Source organism: Engystomops pustulosus, chromosome 4, assembly GCF_040894005.1.
Source record: "Engystomops pustulosus chromosome 4, aEngPut4.maternal, whole genome shotgun sequence".
Lineage (NCBI taxonomy): Eukaryota > Metazoa > Chordata > Amphibia > Anura > Leptodactylidae > Engystomops > Engystomops pustulosus.
Genome location: NC_092414.1, coordinates 52857245 through 52881539, shown reverse-complemented (window position 1 = coordinate 52881539; position 24295 = coordinate 52857245). Strand labels below are relative to the sequence as shown.

General features: G+C 39.6%; 1 protein-coding gene across 2 annotated transcripts in view; it reads left to right on the top strand.

The window, feature by feature from the left end:
- The window catches only part of DOCK2 (dedicator of cytokinesis 2), a 471688-nt gene extending 447617 nt beyond the window's left edge, over positions 1-24071 (top strand). The window contains exons 49-52 of one of the 2 annotated variants that reach the window (XM_072145916.1): positions 10175-10355; positions 17605-17725; positions 18882-19024; positions 23093-24071. In XM_072145916.1, coding sequence (XP_072002017.1) covers positions 10175-10355; positions 17605-17725; positions 18882-19024; positions 23093-23167 — 520 coding nt within the window. In that variant the 3' untranslated portion in view covers positions 23168-24071. The remainder of the gene's footprint in view (positions 1-10174; positions 10356-17604; positions 17726-18881; positions 19025-23092) is intronic. The other variant, XM_072145917.1, reaches the window with a different exon arrangement.
- The last annotated feature ends 224 nt before the right edge of the window (positions 24072-24295 follow it).

Sequence of the window (24295 nt, the reverse complement as noted above, 5' to 3'; positions counted from 1 at the left end):
CTGCCACATACAGGCACTCAATCTATTCCATTTTTCTGGAGGGCCACCTACCTGCTCCTCTGGTTTAAAAACTTTTTTGGACTGCCACATACAGGCACTCAATCTATTCCATTTTTCTGGAGGGCCACCTACCTGCTCCTCTGGTTTGAAAAATTTTTTGGACTGCCACATACAGGCACTCAATCTATTCCATTTTTCTGGAGGGCCACCTACCTGCTCCTCTGGTTTGAAAAATTTTTTGGACTGCCACATACAGGCACTCAATCTATTCCATTTTTCTGGAGGGCCACCTACCTGCTCCTCTGGTTTGAAAAATTTTTTGGACTGCCACATACAGGCACTATCCAAATTGAATTGTCTCCATAGCAGCCTCCACACGTTGTCTCCATTGCTACCTCCAAAAGTCGTCCATATAGCTGCCTCCATACATCGTCCCTTTATCAAACGAGGTTTGTCAGGCCGAAATTTGGGTTGTTTTCATGGATTCCACATCAAAGTTGTTAACTTTGTCGCCACCCTGCTGTGTTATCCACAAAATACACTGGCAAACTTTTACCATTTACGGATATTATTTCAGCGCTTCTTGCGCATCTGTTTACATTCCCCTCACCCGCCATATCCTAAACTTATAAGAACGCTACTACACTTGATCTTATACAAAAGGTTCTTAGAAGTGCTGTTTGGGGAGTAGCCTAGAGACAGGGGCTTGGATTGGCGAAAGCTCGCCTGGCAGCGGAGCGCCAGCTCCATGCGCATCATGCGCTTCTTGCGCATCTGTTTACATTCCCCTCACCCGCCATATCCCAAACTTATAAGAACGCTACTACACTTAACTTGGTGCAGGCTGGGACCGAGTCTGACCCTGGGGCTGGTCATATACTGCCGACGCAGAGGATTGCGGGGCCTACCTCGGTCCAGGTCTCAAAGGCCTACTATACCTCCAAATCCTCCCACCCCTCCTCCACCTCCTCCTCCTCCGAATTACCATCCGTGGGCATGGCGCCATCAGTCGGTAGCTCTAGGCACAGCAGCAGTGCCGTTGCTAAGCGACAGCAGGCGGTGCTCAAACTGCTGAGCCTAGGTGATAAAAGGCACACCGCCCAAGAGCTATTGCAGGGCATTCCACATCAAACTTGTTAACTTTGTCGCCACCCTGCTGTGTAAGCCACAAAATATACTGGAAAACTTTTTTCATTTACGGATATTATTTCAGCGCTTCTTGCGCAGATGTTTACATTCCCCTCACCCGCCATATCCCAAACTTATAAGAACGCTACTACACTTGATCTTATCCGAAAGGTTCTTAGAAGTGCTGTTTGGGGAGTAGCCTAGAGACAGGGGCTTGGATTGGCGAAAGCTCGCCTGGCAGCGGAGCGCCAGCTCCATGCCAAGAACCAACTAACATAGTTTTAACTGCAGCACCTTTAATCTACTACTAGTTCACTGCCTCCATACATCGTCCCCTTATCAAACGAGCTGTGTCAGGCAGAATTTTGGATTGTTTTCATGGCTTCCATGTTAACTTTGTCGCCACCCTGCTGTGTAATCCACAAAATATACTGGCAAACTTTTATCATGTACCAATATTATTTGAGCGCTTCTTGCTCACCTCCTTTGGTTCCTCTCTGCTACCCATTGGTTTGAAGCCTGAGTCCATTTAGGGTATGTCGCCATGCCACTCTCTAGCCTTCCGCTGCTGCCGCTGCCTCTGCATGCCGTCCCCTATAGTGTCAGGGTCAATTATTGGATGTTTTAGATGCTATCTAGCTTCATTCTGTCACTCTGTCATGGCCATGCTGTTGCCCATAATTTTGGCATAATGGTGCATTTAAGCAGCCTCAGAGGCATCCATGCATGCTGCCCCTGCTGTTTCCTGTCCATTTCCGTGGTCTTTCCATCCTTTTCTGAGTTTCCCAGGTGTTTGGCCAAGCTTCCCTGTGCAGAGCCTTGGTCCCCTTGAAAAATGCTCGAGTCTCCCATTGACTTCAATGGGGCTCGTTACTCGAAACGAGCACTCGAGCATCGGGAAAAGTTCGTCTCGAATAACGAGTACCCGAGCATTTTAGTGCTCGCTCATCTCTACTTATTACTTATCTCTTGCAGGAGCAGGATGGAAAAGTACTGCTTTCCTTGCATACAGGCTAAACATGTGCAAAAAACTAGATATGAACCTATCCTGCTATACATCCTGCTTAGATGGATACATCCCTGTGGATAGCTGCTATTTCCATCCTGCCTGCAGTTCTCCGTACAGGGGTTTGGGCTGTGTGAGGTCCCCAAGGAAGCTCTACTGCTATGTTGATTTTAGGTGTTTTGCATTATCTTTAGCAGCATTGTTAGCTACCCATTGTATTTTTTCCCCTCATATCTCTAGACAGTCAATGTGATATAAACGTCAGATCAATAAAAGAGGAATACTGGGAATACTGTGGACATCATTCTTACATAGCAAGCCATTTATTTCACTTAAGGAAATTATTTCTGTTCCATAATACACAATTTCTGTTCTCTTCATTGTGAATGTCAGCGGCTTCCCTAAGAACTAAACTTGCATCTCTAATTATACGTTGTTCCAAGCAGCTTCATTTCTGTTCATTTCAAGAATGGCTGGCAGGGGAGTTTTTATGCAGAAGAATGTAACATGCCATAATTTATGTTTGCCTTAGCATTCCCTGCTAATATCTTATTTTTCCAAAGTGCGCTCATTATGCCTTTCAGTACAAATAATGCTGTGAGAATTGTAGTGTTTAGGAATTTCGGTGCAAAAGAGCAACAAAGAGTCCCCATCAGGAGCGAGCGGGCCGCCAGTGGGGAGAAGAATTACGTATGAAAAAACACAGTTGGGAATAATTAGAGTTTACCAATGAAATGTTACATTAACATTAATTGAGCAAAGTATGTGTTAAAAGAGCACATATTCTGTGAAAACCGCAACCATCTATTATCGATAAATACGTCTCCATTCAGTATGTATGGTGCGAAATGTCAATACAATTGGTAACTTTTATCTGCTCGAGTAATGTGCTATACTTTTGTTCTATGATGTCTGACCAAGTAAGCTAATATCAGCAACAACTGCATGATCGACTGGATAAAAATTTGAAATCTCACTGCAGCAAAAAAATAATTAGCAATTAAAAAAAGGAATAAAATGAAAACAGTTGTTTAATATAAAATGGTTGTGGGACAAACAGGAACAAACAAGCTATTGCAAGTGATTGTCATTTATTTAGAAAAATTTGGAAATCATCCAGTTCTGCATAGCAGGTTGTCAAAAAGTCAACTTTATGGTTTAATTTTTTGTGTTTTTTATTTTTTCTACCTCTAGGAACTAGGTATGGTTAGCCTGGCTAACTGATGTGCATAACCCATAGCAGACATAACTGTACAGTTCTTCACTCATACACACATATGCACAAAATATAGAGCATATACACATCACATATACACACATATATAGTGCCATATACACACACCACAGCATATAAACAAATCATACACCATATACACATCTTAGATACCCACACATATGCAGGATATATACATCACATATATGTTATATACATATTATTATATACAGTGGGCAGCATAACATTTATATAATGGTGCACATCCTCCATTCTTTAGTGTCAGGTCAGATGCAGGGCCCCCTGGCACTGCAGACCCCCCATAGTAGCTGCTATAGCTACTACCACTTTAGTTACACCCCTGGATTGCACAAGATATCAAGTATCAAGTACTACCTTTTTACTTAAAAAGTATGCAAAAATAGTTGAAATGTCATTCCAATAGGGAAATGACATTTAATGTTGAGATCACTGGACAGATGACTTAAAATGCAATTTAATTCATCAAACATTATGCACCCTTCATACAGAACTAGTTCTCCAATCTCTAAAAGATACCAGTGACCATTTGTCATTTTCTAGATCTTGAATGAATGATAGCAATGACAGTGATTTTTTCTAGAAATAAAAAGAGAATGAGCATTTGAGCTGATGAAGTACCCTACAAAAGCTCGCAGTAGAATCTCTTATAACTGGACTATATAAAGCCAGCCATTCCAGCTTGGCACCTTTGAATGCTATTGTAGTACCATTATACCTTTCAAAAAAGCCCTTGGTGCCTTAATGCCATACTGATATACCCCAGAGGTGAAGAACCAACCAACTTACTAGTGAATTAACTGGTAAAAACACGGAGATAGTTGAACATCTGAGTCTACAAAACTGGAATGAGAATGGAGAAACCCTTTAGGGACTGAATGGGACAACCCTTTGGCAATCTTCTTCACCAGGCACCATTCACAAGACTATGATCATCTTTGATCATCTACTATGGGTTGCCCTGGAAAGCAATCCATAAAACATTTGCAGACTGCTAGTTGTTCTGCAACTACAATGTTATGAAGCTAGGACCATGATGCAATACTAGTCACAAAGTTACACAGGATACATAAACCGCTGCTACCGTCTCTAATTTATTCACTGATAATTAAATCTGTTCAGCAAAAAGCACTTGATAAATTAAAAAAACAACAATAAATATGACAATGTGCAAATTTCTTACAGCAATGTGCTAAACTTTTACATTCTTATCTCTTAATAGGTATTGCATAAACAAATATATTAACCGCCTAAATCTTATGTAAATGTATCCAAAGAGAACTTTATGCCATAAAGGAAGTCGTCTGTAGGTTTTCACATGTCAAGAGTTTATCTCGTACAATATCTAAATAATTCAGGGAGTGATAAAGTGTCACTTACAGTTGGGGTGAGCAGCAGTATTTTTGTTGGTCTTACCACTAATTGGAGTGATGTGGTGGATTCCTCCGGCATCCAGGAAAGTTGTAATTGACTGCTTCGAGTGTATGTGCTATTCTGGGCATGCGCAGAAGGAAGACGAGGCGCACCACAGATCACTGGAGAACAAGTTATGGATAGCGCTTGTATATAATTTAAATAGTTTTAATGGACTGGCACGTCATTGATGTAATAATGAAGGCTTAATTGCTGCCGAATTATCTTAATTTGAGTTGACAGTTGGAGGTTCCAATTTGTAATACAGAAGCCATTTTCTGAGATTTTCAATAGCAGTAGAATTTGCAGACCAGATGATCCATTCTCTCCTTTTGGCGTGAAGTACTCTTATAATGATAGCTATATGCGATTCAGGGACTCTGCCCACTTCCTCAATTGCAGCATATGTGCCCAAGCTGTAACTTTGGCTTTTACTAGGTTTTCCCACAAAGCAAGTTAGGCCTTTTCCACAGGATTGTTGATTGGTGGAGGTCTCAGTGATTGCCATGCACGAACAGCTGCTCCAACCTTCTCGGTGGTGCTACAAGGGGTGGGACAGGGGCACATTGGACCCCAAGTCTAGTGATCTGTGGGGGGACCCATCACTGAGACCCCCATCAATTAGCAAGTTAGGCCATATCCTGGGGATAAATTCATTAAGGTGTAAACAATATAGATTTAAAATACATCAAATAATTAAAATTTGAATAAAACAATTAAAAAATAGAACCACGGAACAGTGCAATATAGTATATAATAGTCACTGGGAATCTGGGAGTGGTGTCTGTCACAGTGTTCAAGGGACACATTGGCGGACACTGCTCCCAGAGTTTAGGAAGATATCCTCTAATAGGTGTTGCAATTATCTCAATTTCTGGAAACAGAAGACCACTACTGAACTTCTGTGATGTTCTACTGGGACAAGTCACTGTTAGATATCCAGGTTTTGCGTTTGTTCCAAGAAAGATATGAAAAGTCAACTTTACAGCTTGGCACATATGTTGCTACAGTGCAACATATGTATGTGTTGTTACTATTATTTCAAGCAGTACTCCATGCCAAAAGGAGAGAATGTATCATCTGGTCTTCAAATATTACTGCTATTGAAAATCTCAGAAAAAAGCTTCTTTATTACAAATCGGAACCTGCAACTGTCTACTCTTATTAAGATCATTTGGCAGGAACCAAGCCTTCATTATTACACATTATTACAAAGCAAAACAGTCACTTAAAACTAATTTGAAGTATAAACGGAATTCGTACCTGGTTATCCTGTGATCTGTGGTGCATCTTGTTGTGTGGAACAGCGATACACTGGGAGCAGTTGATTACAACGTTCCAGAACGCCGGAGCCATGAGGAATGCACTGCATCACTCCAATCAGTGGTAAGACCAACAAAAATACACTTTATTATCATCACTTCCTGAAGATAGACTCTTGACATGTGAAAACCTACACAACTTCCTTTACTCGCCATCCAAAAAAGACCCACTGGACTATGAGGCTTCTTTCTAGGTATATTTGCATACGTTCTTTTAACATGTATTTACATAAGATTAAGGTGGTAACATATTTGTTTATGCAATTCCTAGTAAGAGATACAGATGTAGAACTTTAGCACATTGCTATAAGAATTTTGCACATTGCCTTCTCTATTGTTTTTTTATTGTATTAAGTGTTTTTTGCTGAATAGATTCTGTTACCATGGAATAAATGATTATATTTGTAGAAACCTACTATATTTAGATTACTATAAGTACTATATTTGATTACTGTATAGATTACTTTAGTACTCTATTTGGTACTGATACCATACTATACTCAAACTAATACCACTTTTTCCTATTATACCTAGGACAGTATATTAGCACATTTCCAGTATTAACTCCTTGCTAGGCACCAGGGGTAGTGGACCCGCTGGACCACCACTGATGATGACTTAAGTTGACAGCTGGTAGTGGAGTCTAAGTGGCACCTGGTTTTCACCAGAGCCCGCAGCAAAGCGGTTTGACTTGCTGTGGCGTGGTACCACCAGGTCTCTCCACAGGCGCGACTTTGTCTGCGGTGCCCGACCAAGGCATAGTAAAAAGTCTTGAGGCAGAAGCATGGTTGGGGACAGGCAGAAGGTCGAGACAGGCAGCACAGGATCAGAGTTGGGGACATAGCGGTAGGTCAGGACTGGCAGCACAGGAGCGAAGTCAGGAATGGAATCAAGGTCACAATGGAAAATCAGGATAATCGCAAAGGGCATGGAACAAAGCTTTCTCTCAGGCATAGGAGCCCAAAGATCCAGCAGGGGACACAGGGAGATTTTGGTCGATTTTGGTTGTTTTTGCACTATTTTTTTTGCATATTTTTTTTTTTTTAGCATCAATTATCAGTGCGCTGGCCCTTTAAATCTCAGAACGTTGGCACATGTTTACCCTAAGAGGCAGGGACATGTGCGTCAGAGCAAGGGGACCACGGCTGGAATGAGGAGCGGTGAGTGCTGCCGCGGGGGGCCCGAGGAATAGATAGGGGCACAGGTTTGCGTGCGACCCAGGACATGGGTCGCAGGAGCACCCATGACACTCCTGCTATGAAGCCCCCTAATTTTGATAAATATAAAACACTATTTTATGAAGAAAGAGTTCATCCCTCATCTAAAGTTAATAAAGGTTACCGTATATAGTCGAGTATAAGTTGACTCAAGTATAAGCAGAGACCCCTAATTTTACCAACAAAAACTATTAGAACCTATTGACTCGAGTACAAGCGGAGGGTGGGAAATGCATTGGTCACAGCGTCCTAGTATATAGCCAGCCCCCTGTAGTATATAGCCAGCCCCAGTAGTATATAGCCAGCCAGCCCCCAGTAGTATATAGCCAGCCAACCCGCAGTAGTATACAACTAGCCAGCCCCTGTAGTATATAGCCTGCCAGCCCCCTGTAGTATATAGCCAGCCCCTTGTAGTATACAGCCAGCCCACAGTTTGCCAAGCACATAAAAAAACAAACTTACATACTCACCTTCGTGCAGTCCCCGATACCCAGGACTGCTCCTCTATGCTCCAGGTTGAGGGCTCCTCTTCTTTCTTCTCTTTGCTGTAACAGCCGGCAGAGACGCGCCTATGCAATCTGCCGGCCGGCACACACTATGACGTCATCAGCGGCGACACATAGTGTGACACATGTGCATCATAGTGTGCGCCGACTGGCAGATCGCATGGACGCATCTCTGCCGGCTAATACAGCAATAGAGAAGACAGAAGAGGAGCCGCCAGGAGCTGTGCAGAGGATCGGGAGCCGCGCCGAGCATCAGGGTGCCGGAGGGTGAGTATGTAAGTTTATTTTTTTTTTAATTGACTCGTGTATAAGCCGAGATGAGGTTTTTCAGCACATTTTTTGAGCTGAATAACTTGACTTATACAAGAGTGTATACAGTATATTAAATACCAATTTTGGTATATATTTACTTTTACAATATAGCCTATTGAGGGGAGGAATGCACTTTTTTTTAAACTTTTTCAGTTTAATAAAAACCACCCATAACTAAAACAAAAAGCAGTGCATTATTGTTAGAGAACAAAATATATAATGATTTGATTTTTTCAGAAATACTATAATGTAATCTCCTTGTTCAACATTTGATGGATTTTTGTAAGGGGTACATCATGCCACTAGTACAGTGGTTTACCAAAGTATATCAACATAAAACATTTCTGCTGAAAGAAACTTGATCATAATAAGAGAACAGAAATGCACAGAGTAGGATTATAATGACATTTTCTGAAGGTAACACCAGTCACCAATCAGGAGTAAGTGCACAGGCGTTTGCTTTAAATGACTTCAGCACATCGGAGTCCACAGGACATCACTTGTCTTTCGCACTGCTCTGGTGTGATTTTGGTCCACTCTTCTTTCAGTGTCTTTCACAGTCCTGTGACTGTTGTGGGCTTCTTGGCCATAGTTTGTCATCAAGAATTTTCCAGAGGTTTTCTATTGGGTTTTGATCAGGTTGTCCTACATGAAAATTGCTGGTAGATTGAGTGATGAACGCAAGGAACGCATGTGTTGTTCAGAACGGTTCTGGAACACACCTGTATTCACTCTGCTATGTAGCTGTATGAGAGGTCCGACTTCTGCTCTAGAAAACATTCCCCAAACCATGACACTTCCTCCACCATTTTTCATTAACTTCTTTACACAGTTTCTGTTCAGTCTTACCCGGGGCCGATTCTGTAACTTTTTCTGCCTGAGGCAGCCTCCTCCGAGCACCCCTTGATAGTCTACTTTAGTCCATCTACTGAATCTACAGACCAATATTTAAACAGCATTTACTAACAATAATTATAATAATCTTTATTTATAGCACCTTCATCCCTAGAAGTCCAGAAAGCACTGGCTCACTGACCCTCTGTGGCTAACATTACACATGTACATACAGTATGTTATACATGACATTGGTGTTGTCTAGTACCTTCCAGGTAAACACTTGCTCCATCAGGAGGATGACTTTGTTGCAATTTCTCCTGAACATGATTTATTACTGTCAAATGTTTTGCAAGATGTCTTCCATTGCCACAAGCACATCTCCACACTGCACCCTTAAAAATACAACAGTCACTTACAGTAAACTGTCACCTAAAAACAGTGCTCTTAAATAGTATACACAGCTTGCAAAACAACAGACCATGCTAACCCCCCACATATGAAATATCCACTGAGTGGCCTTCCTAATTTATTATAATACCCCTTCTAAACAGTTTTGGTATATATGAGTTTGTGATGTCATAAAAATGCAATACTTTAGAAATCACAGACCTGGATGACCAACTTCTCTTGCTATGTCTTATAGGGTCACCCCTTTGGCCTTCATCTAGACAACCTGCTGCTGGAGGGTTTCAGTCACAGTGGAACAGCACATCATTTTTGCAAAGTCAATGAAAACTGGAAAGTTAGGCTGCCAGTTTATCAGATAATTAAGGAAATGTGCCATTTGCCAGATTAAAACCAATAACTTGCAAGTGACTGAAAATATTCTCTAAGTGTTCTTTAATTTTACTCATATTAGGATATATTTGCACAGAACTACACAATGACCTTGACATTTAGGAAATTGTGTGCTGTTCTCTAGCACGTTGCCCACTTTGCTTTTTTTTTTGCTCTTTCCTTACAACTAATTTGGCCTGAACTCCGTCCAATGTCCACATTGGGAATTATGAGTTTACGTCGTTGAAAGCAAATTCCTTTACTTATGCTATCCACATAGTTCTTAAATGATACATCATTGTCTCATACAACAGTGTTTAATTATTTGCCATATAGATAATAATAATTTGGTATAATTGTACAATTCATTCTTAATGGAATGCTTTGATTTTGATTTTGACCAGCTTTGATCTTGAAGCATCTGTGTCCAAAACAAAACCATCTGAAAATGAAGGCAATCCTTCTCCAGTGTCCAGTGAACATGATGTGAAATTGCGGAGATCTCGCAAGAAAAACAAAAGGAACAGTGTTGTGTTTTCTGAGGAAAAAACTGCTTCTGAGGCATCGCTGTCAGAGTCAAAGAGAGTGAGTTGCTTAACAATTTCTTGCAAATTGTCTTACAAACAGTATATCCGTTTACAAACTTATTGTAATAAATGCAGTAACTTAATATGCTTAGGCATGAATCACTAAATGCATATTAGAAAGAAATACGGTCCCAGGGTCAACATCTGCAAAGAGTTTGTATGTTCTCTCCGTGTTTGTGTACGTTTCCTCTGGGTGCTCTGGTTTCCTCCCACACTACAAAACATACTGGAAGGTCGATTAGATTGTGAGCCCCTTTGGGGACAGTGAGCGATTTGGCGAGCTCTGTGCAGCGCGGTGTAATCTCTGTGCGCTATATAAATAAAGGAATTATTATTACATCATTATTATTACAATTATATCTCAATGCTAAATATGGTTAGTGTCTACAGTATCAAGCTATACTAGTTTTGTTTGTAGTTAGTATCTATGGAGACATAAGACATATAATTTGGCAAAGGACTTCAAGACACACATATCAAGGGGACATTTATCAGTGCTTCTATGCCAGAAAACTGGTGTTGAAGCCTTGAAATAATTACAATTGCTATTGAACCCCTTTATTCAATAGATTACTTACCCTTTACATCATCTCCATGCCAAGGGGGCTAGGAGGGGGTTGATGGGGGGAGGGGCTAACTTGCAGATCAGTGAGGATCTCAGTGGTGAGACCCCCTCAGATCTCAAAAATGAGGGGTCCATCGGACCCGTTGTCGCTCCATCAGGCTAATAGAGCAGTCTGCCATGCATGACCGTTCTGCTCCATTAATCTCTATGGAGCTTACAGAAATTGCTGAGCGCTGCACTCACCCATCTCCGTCGGCTCCATTGAGATTAATGGAGCAGAACTGTCATGCACGGCCAGCTGCCCTATTAGTCTGATGGAACGCAAGCTAGGTGGATAGGACCTAACTTTAGTTAAGTTATTAAGCAGTTTGCCTCCAAAAATCCTTACTCCACTAAAATTCTCTCCTAAATCCCATTTGGTTTCTGAAAATGGAACATAAGTTTAAAGAAGTATGAGATCAAAGATGCCTAAAAAAAGAACGTAGAGAAGATGAGTGAAAGAAAAGCAGACTAACACACATACACAAAGCTGCTTCATATAGGCACCGCTGAGCTTAAAGAAATGCTCTCATTTCAAATGATCTTCAATATTGTGTCAGGGAATTGTTGTGAATTTGTATTTATTTTTATTTTTTTGTAATTTATTTTATTAGAAAAATCCTGCTTAGTTTGTACAAAAAAAACAGGCTGATAAATCATCTTTCCTTTTAGTTAGACAATTACTCTCTGTTCAGATTTTGGAACAGATACTTAGGATGTGAATAGACAGTGCAATAGAGCCGAGCAGTTAACAAAGTATAATAGAAAAATGTTCACAACTCTCCCTATTAGAAAATTTCAAAAATTATCTAAAATAATCTGCTTTAATATATGAACATATTTTATACATATTTTTATAGTATATTTATTAATGACCTTAATGATGCTGTGTCTGAACAATTAGTGTTCAGACAATAAGTGTGTCCAGTATGGAAGTTTAAAGTTTTCAGGTAGTCAACACTAATGACCAGTGTTGTGACCGGGTCCACTTTAACATACATTAAATTCATTGCCACAAAGGCACTGAAACCACTTGACCACAGTAAAAGATAAAGGAGTATTCCCATCTGGGCGTTCACATTCAATTTAATTCAGCTGCCATTAATACATGCCTTATATTTGATGTTATTAAAAAAATGTCTATAAATGTAGTGTTGTTGTCCCTTGCAGTGGCCAGACATCCGCAATTGAGCCCTGGCTGACCACCTGGGTTCAGTGTTCATTATCGCATGATGGATGTGTGATGCAGTAACTTCTGGTACATTTCATTTGCAAAAACAATTTGTTTCTTTGTGCAATCACTACAGCAGGGGTGGTCGTATCCAAGGACAACAATCTAATTTCAATGTGACAACATGGCTACATGTATGGGAAATTATCTTCACACAGTTACATTTCTTCAATTGGAAGCGCCGTAGGATACATCTGCCGGTTTATTTAGCAGTGCAATTGTTAAATATCCCCAATTGTTGTATAAAAAACAGAATCCCCAACCTCTGTTTCACCATGTTTAACCCCTACGCACACCAGGACGTACTATTACGTCTTGGTGCTGCAGGGGGTGAATGGAAAGAGCTCCAGCTAACACCCGCCTGTTACTTTCGATTGGTGCTGGCATCACATATAAAAATAAACTGTAAAAATCGTACACCTTAGGTATCGTCAACTCCCAAAATGCTTGTTCTATTAAAATATAAAAAATTATTCCCGGCCGTAAACACTGTAAATAGCGCCCAAATGCCCGAATTGGCACTTTTTTGATATTTTTTTCTTCCATGAATATTCGAATAAAAAATATCAAACTGTCATATAGCTGCCAAATTGATATAAGTTCATACGCCATCTTTTTATCTACAAATTTTTATCTTTCAAAATCGACTAAAACCTTATAAAGCCTATATCAATTTGGTATCCTTGTGATTGTATCGACCAAATAATAAAGAGGAGGTGTCATTTGGAGCATAGAATGAAAGCTGTATAAACAGATCCCACAAGAAAACGGCACAATTGTGTTTTTTTGTTCATTTCACCGGACTTGCAATTTTTTTCCAGCTTTCCAGTAGATTGCATGGAATATTAAATGGTGCCACTAAAAAGTACAATTTGTCCCGCAGATAACAAGCCCTCATACATCCCTGTAAACATAAAAATAAAAAGGTATCAATTCTGGAATGAGGGGAGTAAAAAACAGAAAAGCAAAAACGAAAAAGGGTTTAGTCCTATTAGGGTTAAGGCTCCTAATGCTGACCCCTTTGTATCACAGTCTTACAGTGTGTGGATAAAACTTTCTAAATCCCATCCAGGATGTGACTGCTGCAGTGCTCAGTGGAATAATCCAATGGACTGGAAATGCAATGCTGTTAGACAAGTACACAATCTTCTGGATAATAATTGATTCCTTAGATTTCCATTCAGGCTTGAAAGTAGCAGATGGTTTATTTACCATTATAGAATTGCATATGTAAAATGTTTGACACCAGCAATACACCTTTTCTGTCTGTCCTAGCTGTGTTCTGCATATATTATAGATTTCTACCAGCAGTTCCTCTGACAGAATCCTCTGGTGCTTATGTGTTGTGAGTGATAAAGAAATGCCACACTCCACATCTTTAAATCATAAATGTTTAGTACACTTTATAAATGAAAACGCTGAATTAGTTCTAGGGCTACAGGGCTTATTCATGAAACCTACTCATTTATGTTTAGCTGCCTGAAAAGTAGGCGCCCGTTCAGATCTCATGGCAGCTAACATTTCAGGGAAATCTTGCTGCAGGAAAATTTTACACATTATGGTTAAATTTGCCTGAGCAATCCATATGCTTTTTGATCTTAAGAACTTTGTGACTTTTAAACTGGTGAACCTAATTCTAAAAACATCTGTGTAATAGATAGAACATTTCCAGGCTGACAAGAGCATAGTTACATGCTCTATATACATCTCCAACAAGCTGGCCCCTCTCTTTCTCCACTTCCCATTGTGGCCCCTGTCCTCCAACCCCTCAAATTGTGGCCTCCTGTCCTACACCCTCATCTTATTGTTTTCCCTGTCTTCCACCCTGCTTATAACGTGGCCTCCTGTCTTCCATCCTCCTCATACTGTGGCCTCCTTTCCTCCATCCTCCTTATACTGTGTCCAGCTGTCCTTCATCCTCCTCATACTGTGGCCTCCTTTCCTCTATCCTCCTCATATTGTGACCACCTGCCCTCCATCCTCCTCATACTGTGGCTTCCTTTCCTCCATCCTCCTCATACTGTGACCTCCTTTCCTCTATCCTCCTCAGACTGTGGCCTCCGTTCCTCCATGCTCCTCATACTGTGACCTCCTTTCCTCTATCCTCCTCATACTGTGAACACCTGTCCTCCATCCTCCTCATACTGTGACCACCTGTCCTCCATCCTCCTCATACTGTGGCCTCCTTTTCACCATCCTCCTCATTTTGTGACCCCCTGTCCTCTATCCTCCTCATACTTGGGCCTCCTTTCCTCCATCCTCCTCATACTGTGACCACCTGTCCTCCATCCTCCTCATACTGGGGCCTCCTTTCCTCCATCCTCCCCATACTGTGACCACCTGTCCTCCATCCTCCTCTTACTTTGGCGCCTCCTTTCCTCTATCCTCCTCATACTGTGGCCCCCTTTCCTCTATCCTCATACTGTGACCTCCTTTCCTCTATCCTCCTTATACTGTGACCTCCTTTCCTCTATCCTCCTTATACTGTGACCACCTGTCCTCCATCCTCCTCAAACTGTGGCCTCCTGTCCTGGCCATTGTATATAATGGCCTCTGTGTTTCATGTAATATGATGTACTATCTTGTACTTCCATGTCCTTAGCTGGACATATACTGTATTAAAAGATTTCAGGCCCTCCCTTCAGATATGGTAATATATGGTGCTGTATCTTCCAAACCCCTATTTGCAGAGCTCTTTAGAGACCAATTTACATTTTTGTAATTAATAGTAGTATTACATAAGGGGATTCCAAGCGTCCAGGCTGTAGACCTGTGGTTTTCAGTTCTCTGTATGCTTGAGACTTGGATTTATTAAAGATGATTGTGCTGAGTCAGGAAACTTCTCTTTGTCCTTACCTTGGCAGATGTTTACTAGGCGCTGTAATATTTCTCCAGTCATGTGTGTGCCCTGTGCTGGGCGCTGCAACTATGGTAAGGAACTTATCCTTATTAGAATGGTTGCAGCAAAAACAGACTCAGAGAAAAAAATTACTAAGTTTTCTTCATATAATCTTTATTTTGGAAAAAGCACCAAAAATAACCTTTAAAAAGTTGTGTAAAAAATATATTTCTTCATTAGCCGTTTCACTTGCTAAAACTGCCATCTAGTGGAATAAAGGTGCACTCCCAGCTAACTGAAGCAATACCTTTTGTGGATTTACTGAGAAGTGGATACAACATAGAGCAGTGATGGCAAACGTTTTAGAGGCCGAGTGCCCAAACTACAACAAAGACCCGCTTATTTATCGCAAAGTGCCAACAAAGAAATTTAAAGGAAACCTACCACTTGTAGTGGCAGGTTTCCGATGGCAATACCGGGCACCAGCTCAGGGTGAGCTGGTGCCGGAGCTTATTTTAGTTAGTGTTTTAAACTGCGGTATCGCGGTTTAAAACACTTTTTAAACGTTACAGCCGGCGCAGGCAGGTACGCGCTCGGCGCTTACCGTGCACGCGGCTACATAGGAAGTGAATGAGAGCCGCGTGCACGGTAAGCGACGAGCGCGTACCTGCCTGCGCCGGCTATAACGTTTAAAAAGTGTTTTATACCGCGGTTTAAAACACTAACTAAAATAAGCTCCTGCACCAGCTCACCCTGAGCTGGTGCCCGGTATTTTCATCGGAAACCTGCCACTACAAGTGGTAGGTTTCCTTTAATTTGTGATTTATACTCCCTTCTCTGTCACAGTTTTCATTGATACCAGCACCTGAGGACACCAATAAAGCAGAAAATAGTCCCAGGCAGTCCTGTCACTTTAAAATAGCTCTGTGCACAGAAAATCCTGGGCTGTCTGGGACTGCAGGAAGATACCTGGAGTCATCTCTGATGATGGCCTGAGTGCCCACAGAAAGGGCTCTGAGTGCCACCTCTGGCACCAGTGCCATAGGTTAGCCATCACTGACATAGAGGTTCAGTGATTTCACTTGTCTTCTTGTCTTTTTTCCTTTCTTTATTTCTGATTTTGCCTAAAATAAAAAATGATTTTATGAATCCATTCCTGACATTTGGGCAGGAAAGGTCTGATTAATTTTTTAGGTTGGGTCTGGAGCGGATATTCTAAGTGTCTGTGCCTCTGGGGTCAATTGGGCCAACAACAACTTTTAGTCCAACCCCTTTAATATCACTCTGAATTCTACAGTGTTGTTATGGTTGTCTCATAATATAGTGGTGTGTTGAGGGGTTTTATTAATACTGGGATAGGGAATTAATGTTGAGGTCTTTTCTTGGGCATAATAATAATAATAATTCTTATATAGCGCACCCAGATTACGCAGCACTACACAGAGCTTGCCAAATCTGGCCCCGCCCCCAATGGGACTCACAATCTAATCAACCTACCAGTATGGGCATAATTAAATTTACTAGTCTTATCTTTGGATTTAGGGATCTGATCTGGGGCTGGAACAAAATAGTAAGGGGTAATAAATGTAATACCTACTAATGCTTAATTTTTATGTTTCAATCTGTGAGCATGAGGACAGACTTGGTCACCTAGGGAGTCCCTGCTCATCTTTCATCTTAACGGATTTATCAAGAGTTCCTGCAGACGAGTGGCATGCCCTGACCAGCATTGGAAAAATATAAAATGTTAGGCCCCTTTCATACTTGCGTTTTTCATGCGCGTGTTCTGTGTGTGCTTTTGATGCACTGAACTTGCATTGCGCTCTGACCCATTGTAATCAATGGGTTTTTTCAGACTTGCATTTATTTTCACCCACGCATGCACATTATTTTTTTAACGTGCAATAAAATCTCAGCATGCTCTACTTTTGCAAGTCACGCGCATGATAACCGCATTGCACTCTGAGACACCTGCAAGTGCAATGCAAGTCCAATGTGTTTTTCACACAGCAATTGCCATAGAAAAGATAGACCTCAGCCCTGAGTTCTTTTCACGTGCATTATCTGCGCAGGAAAAACGTATTGAGAATGCATTAAAAACATCAATTAAACACTCGTAAAAAAACTGAGACATTGAACAAACTCTGACTGAAAACTGATTAAACTCTGATGAGAAATGTCCGTTTTTCTCTGACCAAACCCTGATCGCTCCCTGATCAGACTCTGACGTGATCTGCAATGCAATGCAGATTCGATGGCCCATTTACCTTCATGAGAGGCAAAAAAAAAGCGGCAATCAGCAATCTCCTCTCAATAAGGTTTTCGCCAAGATGGGAATAACCATGGACAAACTTGTCCTCCATATTTCATGAAAAATGTTATGGCCTGGATGGGGATTCTTGTTTAACTTTTAGCTAGAGAAAGCTCCTACTCATGCTGAACGTGCATTCAAAGGGTTACAGGAAGTGTTCATTGTGCAATCCATGTAGCTGTGACTTGTTGCCTTGCATTATAAATAAGTCCCAATGATTCTATGATTCTATTACTCATCTGCACTTGTGTTTATTTTGCAGTTATCAAGAAAGCAGGAATTTATGAGTGACACCAACCTTTCAGATCATGTAACAGCACCACAAAGTTCTTCTGTTCTCAAGCAAATGAGCTTTGCAAGTCGCTCTATGCCAACTATACCAGGTATCACCCAAATGATGGGCAACAATGCGTCATTTCCTGCAGATAGGACATTATTCACAATTTATTCAGCTCCTCCTGCTCCTTTAAATGCAACCTCTAGATTACATTGCATATTCATGCAGGCAAAGGATGGTCTAACGGAAATTATCAGAAGCCACTTTCCAGTCATTGACAAAAGCCACATTGACAGTCACATTGGGGACAGGTATCTTAGTTTTTTTCTTTGGTGTATAATTGAGATTTTTGGCAGGTCTATTTAGAGCCTATCTTGTGAAACATGTTCACTTTTTCCTGTCCCGGCAGGTGCAAATTTTGGCTTTTTTTAAGACTTTCTGTTGCAAATGTCTCAAATCCACATGGATAAAAGCCGTGGCTTGTATCACTCTAGTCACACTCCAGGGAGATGATGACATATGAGGCTGCAGTCACACGCGGTACCAACGCAAACTATTTCAAATGCATCACAAGAGTTGAGAAGAGGAGATTTACCAAATTACGTTTACAAAATGCATATGTTAACAAGACATTAACACATATGTTAACAATGTGTTAACATACACATCTATTAACATTTTGTTAACATATGTGTTACAATTGTGTCAGTGCATGCATTTTGTAAATCCCATGTGGATAGCAAAGCAAGTAGGCAAATCTGCATTTCTCAAATATTGTGATGCATTTGAAAATGTATGTGTTACTGCCACGTGTTACCTCACACTTAGAAGTAAACAATACATTTCAATAAAATGTGAATGCAAAAATGTATGAATTTAAAAAAAAACAGCCCAAACTTTCAATGCCCAACAGGTTTATGTGCAAAATTTTAAACATTTTAAAGCATGTGAAATAATTTCAATTTACATGTTAAAAAAGTAAATAAAAGCTGTGCCTCAGGTTACTCCATGTGGGAATGGGCACAGTTCATTGTCCATATAATAAAACAGTAATTTGCCTGGTTTGGTTACATCCAAGTTGTGTTCAAAGGTTTATAGACATCTGTTGACTTCTGATAAATGGAGAGCACACATTTTAGTTAGCTTGGGATTGGTCTTTGTAGGCTTTGGGGGGATACTGGTTTTCTTTATGGAGAGCATCATGAAGATATTGAGTTTAACCATGTGTTGGAAACAATAATGATTTCTTCTTTCTTTTACAGCATTTACTTTATCAGTTGCCAATGGCCCAACATATGAAGAACATAACCAGTCCCACAGAATGAGCCAACCAAATACAGGAACTCTGGAGTCAGACAAGAAGGGTCCAAAGAAAAGCAAAATGAATCAGTTCTTTAAGACAATGGTGAGTAATGATCAGATGAAATGAACAAATAAGAAGTAGTTAATACAGAAGTAAAGAAGTAATACACTCCCTACCCATACGGAGTTTGACTTTTTAAAAAACATAAAATTCCTCCTTTTTGCATGCAATTCATAAATTGTAAGTGTATGTTACATGTTGTTCTGTGAATGAAAATCCCTGTGGGAAAAAATAGTAGTAGTAAAAATGAATGGAGTTTCTGTGTCCCCTACATTTACATTGTGAAAAGCTTGGATTTTTTGATACCATGTATTTTCAGTTGTCACATCTACTGCTTTACCTGAAATAAACAGAGCATTCTGTCTTTTGAAGAGGGTTCATTGTGCTGTCACGTCATATGGATATGCCTCTCTTTTATTCTTGCGTTTGCATAATGTCTCCACACTGCACCCATGAAATTACCACGGTTACATTCATTGTCCCCTGGATAGTAACTATGGGATGATCTTGTTGTCTGCATCAAAGTTGCGTGAGCAAAGAAGGGCACGCTCTTGGAATTACCTGAAATAATAACTCCTATGTTTGTGTGATTGGATCCGTGTGATTTGTTTTGTGGGATGGGACCAGTGTGTGGTGTTCCTTGTGATTAAGTGTTTTCAGTGGGAAAATGAATTTACTGTAAAAGTGTAATATCTATTGTATGTTTGATTTTAAGTAGTGCTAATTGGCATTTAAACAAACTGCGGCTGGGCGTCAGCACTAACCTGCTGGTGTAGTTGGTATGCCACAATTTTGGCACCTTGATGATGCATGTAGCCAAGAGTAATTCAAACAGTTAACACCCACAATTGGACAGCTTTTTTAAATTCTGGTTCGGTCAAACTCCTTGTTAATGGCACATTCCCAGATCGTGTTGAATTTACCAGTGGGGTGCCACAGGTATCACTATTGGGCCCCTTCTTTTTTTTATCTAACTCATAGAGAGTTTACACAGTAGAGCTTTAATATTTACAAATGATAATTAGCTTTGTAATTATTACCAAGGCCGATAGTATAATATTACAGAGGGAATCTGAAGGATTGTGTAGGGAAATGGTGATGAGCTTTAAATGTAAGGTTATGCACTTGGGCTGTAGGAACAAAAAGTACAATTATGTTCTAAACAGTCAATTACGTAATAAAACTTCAGCAGAAAAAGAATTAGAGTAATGGTGGATGGTAAAGTTAAATTTAGTGTCCAGAGTCAGGCAACTGGTAATAAGCCAAATACATTTATGGGATGTATAAAGAGAGGAATAGATTCTCAAGATAAAGACATAGTTTTACCCTTATACAAATCACGCAGACCACACATGGAATATTGTGTACAATTTTCGGCAACCGTGTATAAAAAGGACATACTGTATAAGAAGTGCCCAGGAAAGAACAAGTTAGGTTCTGTAGGTTTGTTCTTAAGTTGAATTTGTATGTAAGTCAAAACAGGTATATTTTAAAATTTAAAAATTGGATTTAAAAGGTTTTGGGTTGTTGTGGTTGACACTTAAGTGTATGTTTCTATATCAAGATAACTATATATTTTATACTATTTACTTATAAAGAAGGTGATACTAGAAGATTGTGTGTACAATTTTGGACACCAGTTTATAAAAGAACATAATACAATAATACAATGACAGATTACAAAACTTTGAGTTATTTATCTTAGAAAATAAGTCCTCATTACAATGTATAAATATCTGAATGGACAGTATAAACATATGATTGACAGTGCAGGGATCTCAAGGATTGAGTGAGCCTATGGAACTCTCTGCCGCAGGAGGTTATGGAGGATTCAATGTACATGTTCTAGAAGGATGACTTTCTGGAGAGAAAAAATATAACTGGTTATGGGAATAAAACATTCGTTTCATATTATAGGTTGGACCTTATGGACTACTGTGATACTACAAATGTGCTTGAGATAACCATTTTGTAATAATACTAATAATATCAGCAATATTGAGGCCTACAACCATTTTTAGAAGCTTTGTCCTTTCAGCTGTGGACAATTTTTCTAGCTCCATGTGATACATTTACAAGTATCTCCAGTGCTCATTTGTGCCCCAAAAAGCTGAAGTAATATTTGTTCCCAACAGGACAATAACATTTGTACACTGTATAGATGTCTATAAACACAAAATATCCCTAAAAGAACAAGATCCAGGGATAAGATGCACTAAGTGACTTTACAGGCAACACGCAGAATGGTAAAATGTTCTCTAGGGCAGATCCATAATAAAAGTTGTGTACGATATTACACCCGTTAAGGACGGGAAGCCTGCAGCTATAGCCATGGATGTTATCTAACAAATGCTGCCTTATCCTTTAACACTTTTAGAAGATCTGTTAAATGTGAATCTAAGGACTAATAAACCACCCTGCTCTCATATAGAACAACAATGAACAAGTCTAGAGATAAGTGGCTGTATTAACCATTTGATTCTCATCTCCTGAGAGTATTCTTTATACTAGTTAAAACCCTTTTCAAGCGTAAAGAAATGAAGGTGTAAGTGTATGGAATGACCACTAGATGTCAGTGTGATACCACATACAGAATATTCCCTGGCGCTGGTAATATACACAGTACAAGAAGCTTCCAAACTCCTGCATCACAAAAAAATTGTCATTCTATAAATGAAACCCTTTGGGAGCCTATTTGGCTCCCAAAGGGTTTCATTTATAGAATGACAATTTTATATCAACTTAATACAGGTTATACCACAATTGAATGTGTAATAACTGTATATTTGGGAGGGTTATTCGCCCATAATAAATATAGGGAGGATTTGCTGTTTGTGTAGGCCAAAGGTGAAGAAAACAGGCCATGCTAAAAAAACAGTGGCTGAGATATGATAAATGTTAGTAAGTAACTAATTTGGGTAGTAAGACTATCAGTTTAAAAAACAGAATATTTTCAAGTTTGAAAATAGCTAATTTTTTCATAAATAAATGCTAAATATATCAACCAATATTTTCCACTAACTTGTACAGTGTCCCGGAAAAACAAACTCTTAAGCACTTAAGTAAGTTAAAGCCCTTTATATATTTATAACCGAAAAAAAGTGACATATGCCTGTTTTGAAATGAGTGTGGTCACTAAGGGGTTAAAATCTGGAAGTCTTCTAGAAATGTTCTGTTGACAGGTGCAATGGTAGGATCTCTTGTAAACTGACACTGCCATTACAGTGTCCCTACTTAGATCCATAGAATTACATTTTTGGGGAGATTTATCATACATGTCTGAGTTCAGAACTGCTGTAGTTGCTCATTGCAACCAGTCAGAGCTCAGCTTTCATTTTCCAATAGCTGTTTATCAATAGCTGTTCTCTGATTGGTTTCGGAATGACGTGATTGATGTATGTGTCAGCCCTTCAGATACACTGGGTGCCATCATTAATGGGTTTGGGTAGAAGTCAGGCCTTCATGATGAGACCTTGAAATACAGATTTTCTGCCCTCCTCTTATACCCCATGAAGTAGTCATTAACAGTTTTCTGCTGCTTGCCCAATCCTAAAGTGAGACCCTATTTTGGTTTCTTTTGCTGAAATAATTGCTCTTACATGATGGCGAGAAATTTGTCTAAATAAACCTTTAAAACCTCCTCAGCCGCTGATTGTGAGCCTTAGTGTTGCCAAGAAAGAGTATTGGTTACTATACTTTTCCAATGCCACTCTCCATTTTGCTCAATTGCAGAGGGTCGACCTGATATTTGGAATTTTTTTCCTTTATCCTTAATTTCTGATATTTCTGCTATTCACTGATGCAAAAATAAAATTCTCTGCTATTCACTGACCCTGTTCCTGACCACAATTCTGCTATATGTATTAAAAAGGGCCGAAATAGTTTGTTCATGCTTATTTATATACTATTTTTTGTCACAAGAGTCTTTGTTTGGTCCCTTAATAACCAAAATACTAACATTTTTGTTTTTTATGAACATTTCCAATTTACCGTAATTGTTTCTTTCTATTCCTTAAAATGTATTTTACTATTAGTTTGTCATCTTATTATTTTTTAAATAAGATTTACAGTATAATTACAGTTACAGTATAATAATCTTTTTTATTGCAGCGCTCATCTAAGGTCACTGATGATGGAAGGCAGACCACCGACCAGCAAAGTGAAACACTTCCCATTAACCTGTGACCATAGTCTTCAAGATCACAATAACCTCTAAGTGGGAATCCAGTTTATCCTATAAAAAGTGAAGAAAAAAATAAAAAGCTTAAAATCAGAAAATAAAGACAGATAAAGAATGTGTTTCGGTATAAAGATGATAAAATTATCCTAATAGTAATTCTACACTGTATCGTCATTATATCCTAGATATCATGGGAAATGGTCTGAAAATAAGCGTCCAAGGGTAAAGCATAGAGCAGAAATTACAACTTACTGAGCCTAAGTAAACGTGGTTTGGTAAAGGTTCTGTGTCTGCATCCTAAAGAGCACAAAATGACCTAAAGGGCTCAGTAGCATAGCAAAAGTCACTGTTCAGATCTTTGTAAAATAAATGTAAAGCGAACCTGTCACCTGGAAGTTCATTTCTATCTGGTGATAGGTTCCAATAGCCTTTGCTGCAGCAACCAGTGTCTGACCCACTTGGATGCATTCCCTCTATTCCTCACTTATCCATCTCCCTCTGCACCTCCCCCCCCCCCCCCCCCAGGGAGGCAGGTAATATGAAATAAAGTTTTATAAAGTATTGAAATGATTCAGAATGCTGACAAAGTAATTTTTTAAAAATGGCGTAGCATAGGCTATTAGAACCAGTCACCATCTAAACATGGCATATCTGGTGACAGGCTCACTTTAAGTGAAAATCCTTTTAATGAAAATAAAAAGTAAGCAAACTTTTTTCTGTTATATCTAATGTGGATTTTCTATGTGATGTGAATTTTTTTTTTGACAAGAACTGCTTTGATAGACATTTTATATTTTTTCTATAATATTGTATTTACATTTTTTATTGTTTTTACATAGTCCGAATATTTGGGGAGAGAAAGTATACCTGCTCTTTTATCAATAAAGGTCAATGCATTTAGCATCTATCTGTCTCATGCTGTGTTTATTTTTATGAAAACATAACTCTGTTTTTCTTAAAATAGCTTTACACCAGGAATTGTGCACCCCTCTTCTGTCACTACTGCGGGGGATACCTGCTGCATTAGCTATAGCCTGGGCCATTTCCTGATGCAGCTTACAGCACAATTCTATGCCAGGCATTATTTCATTTAAATGATTTTAATTTACATTCTTTGTTACACATTATGTGTA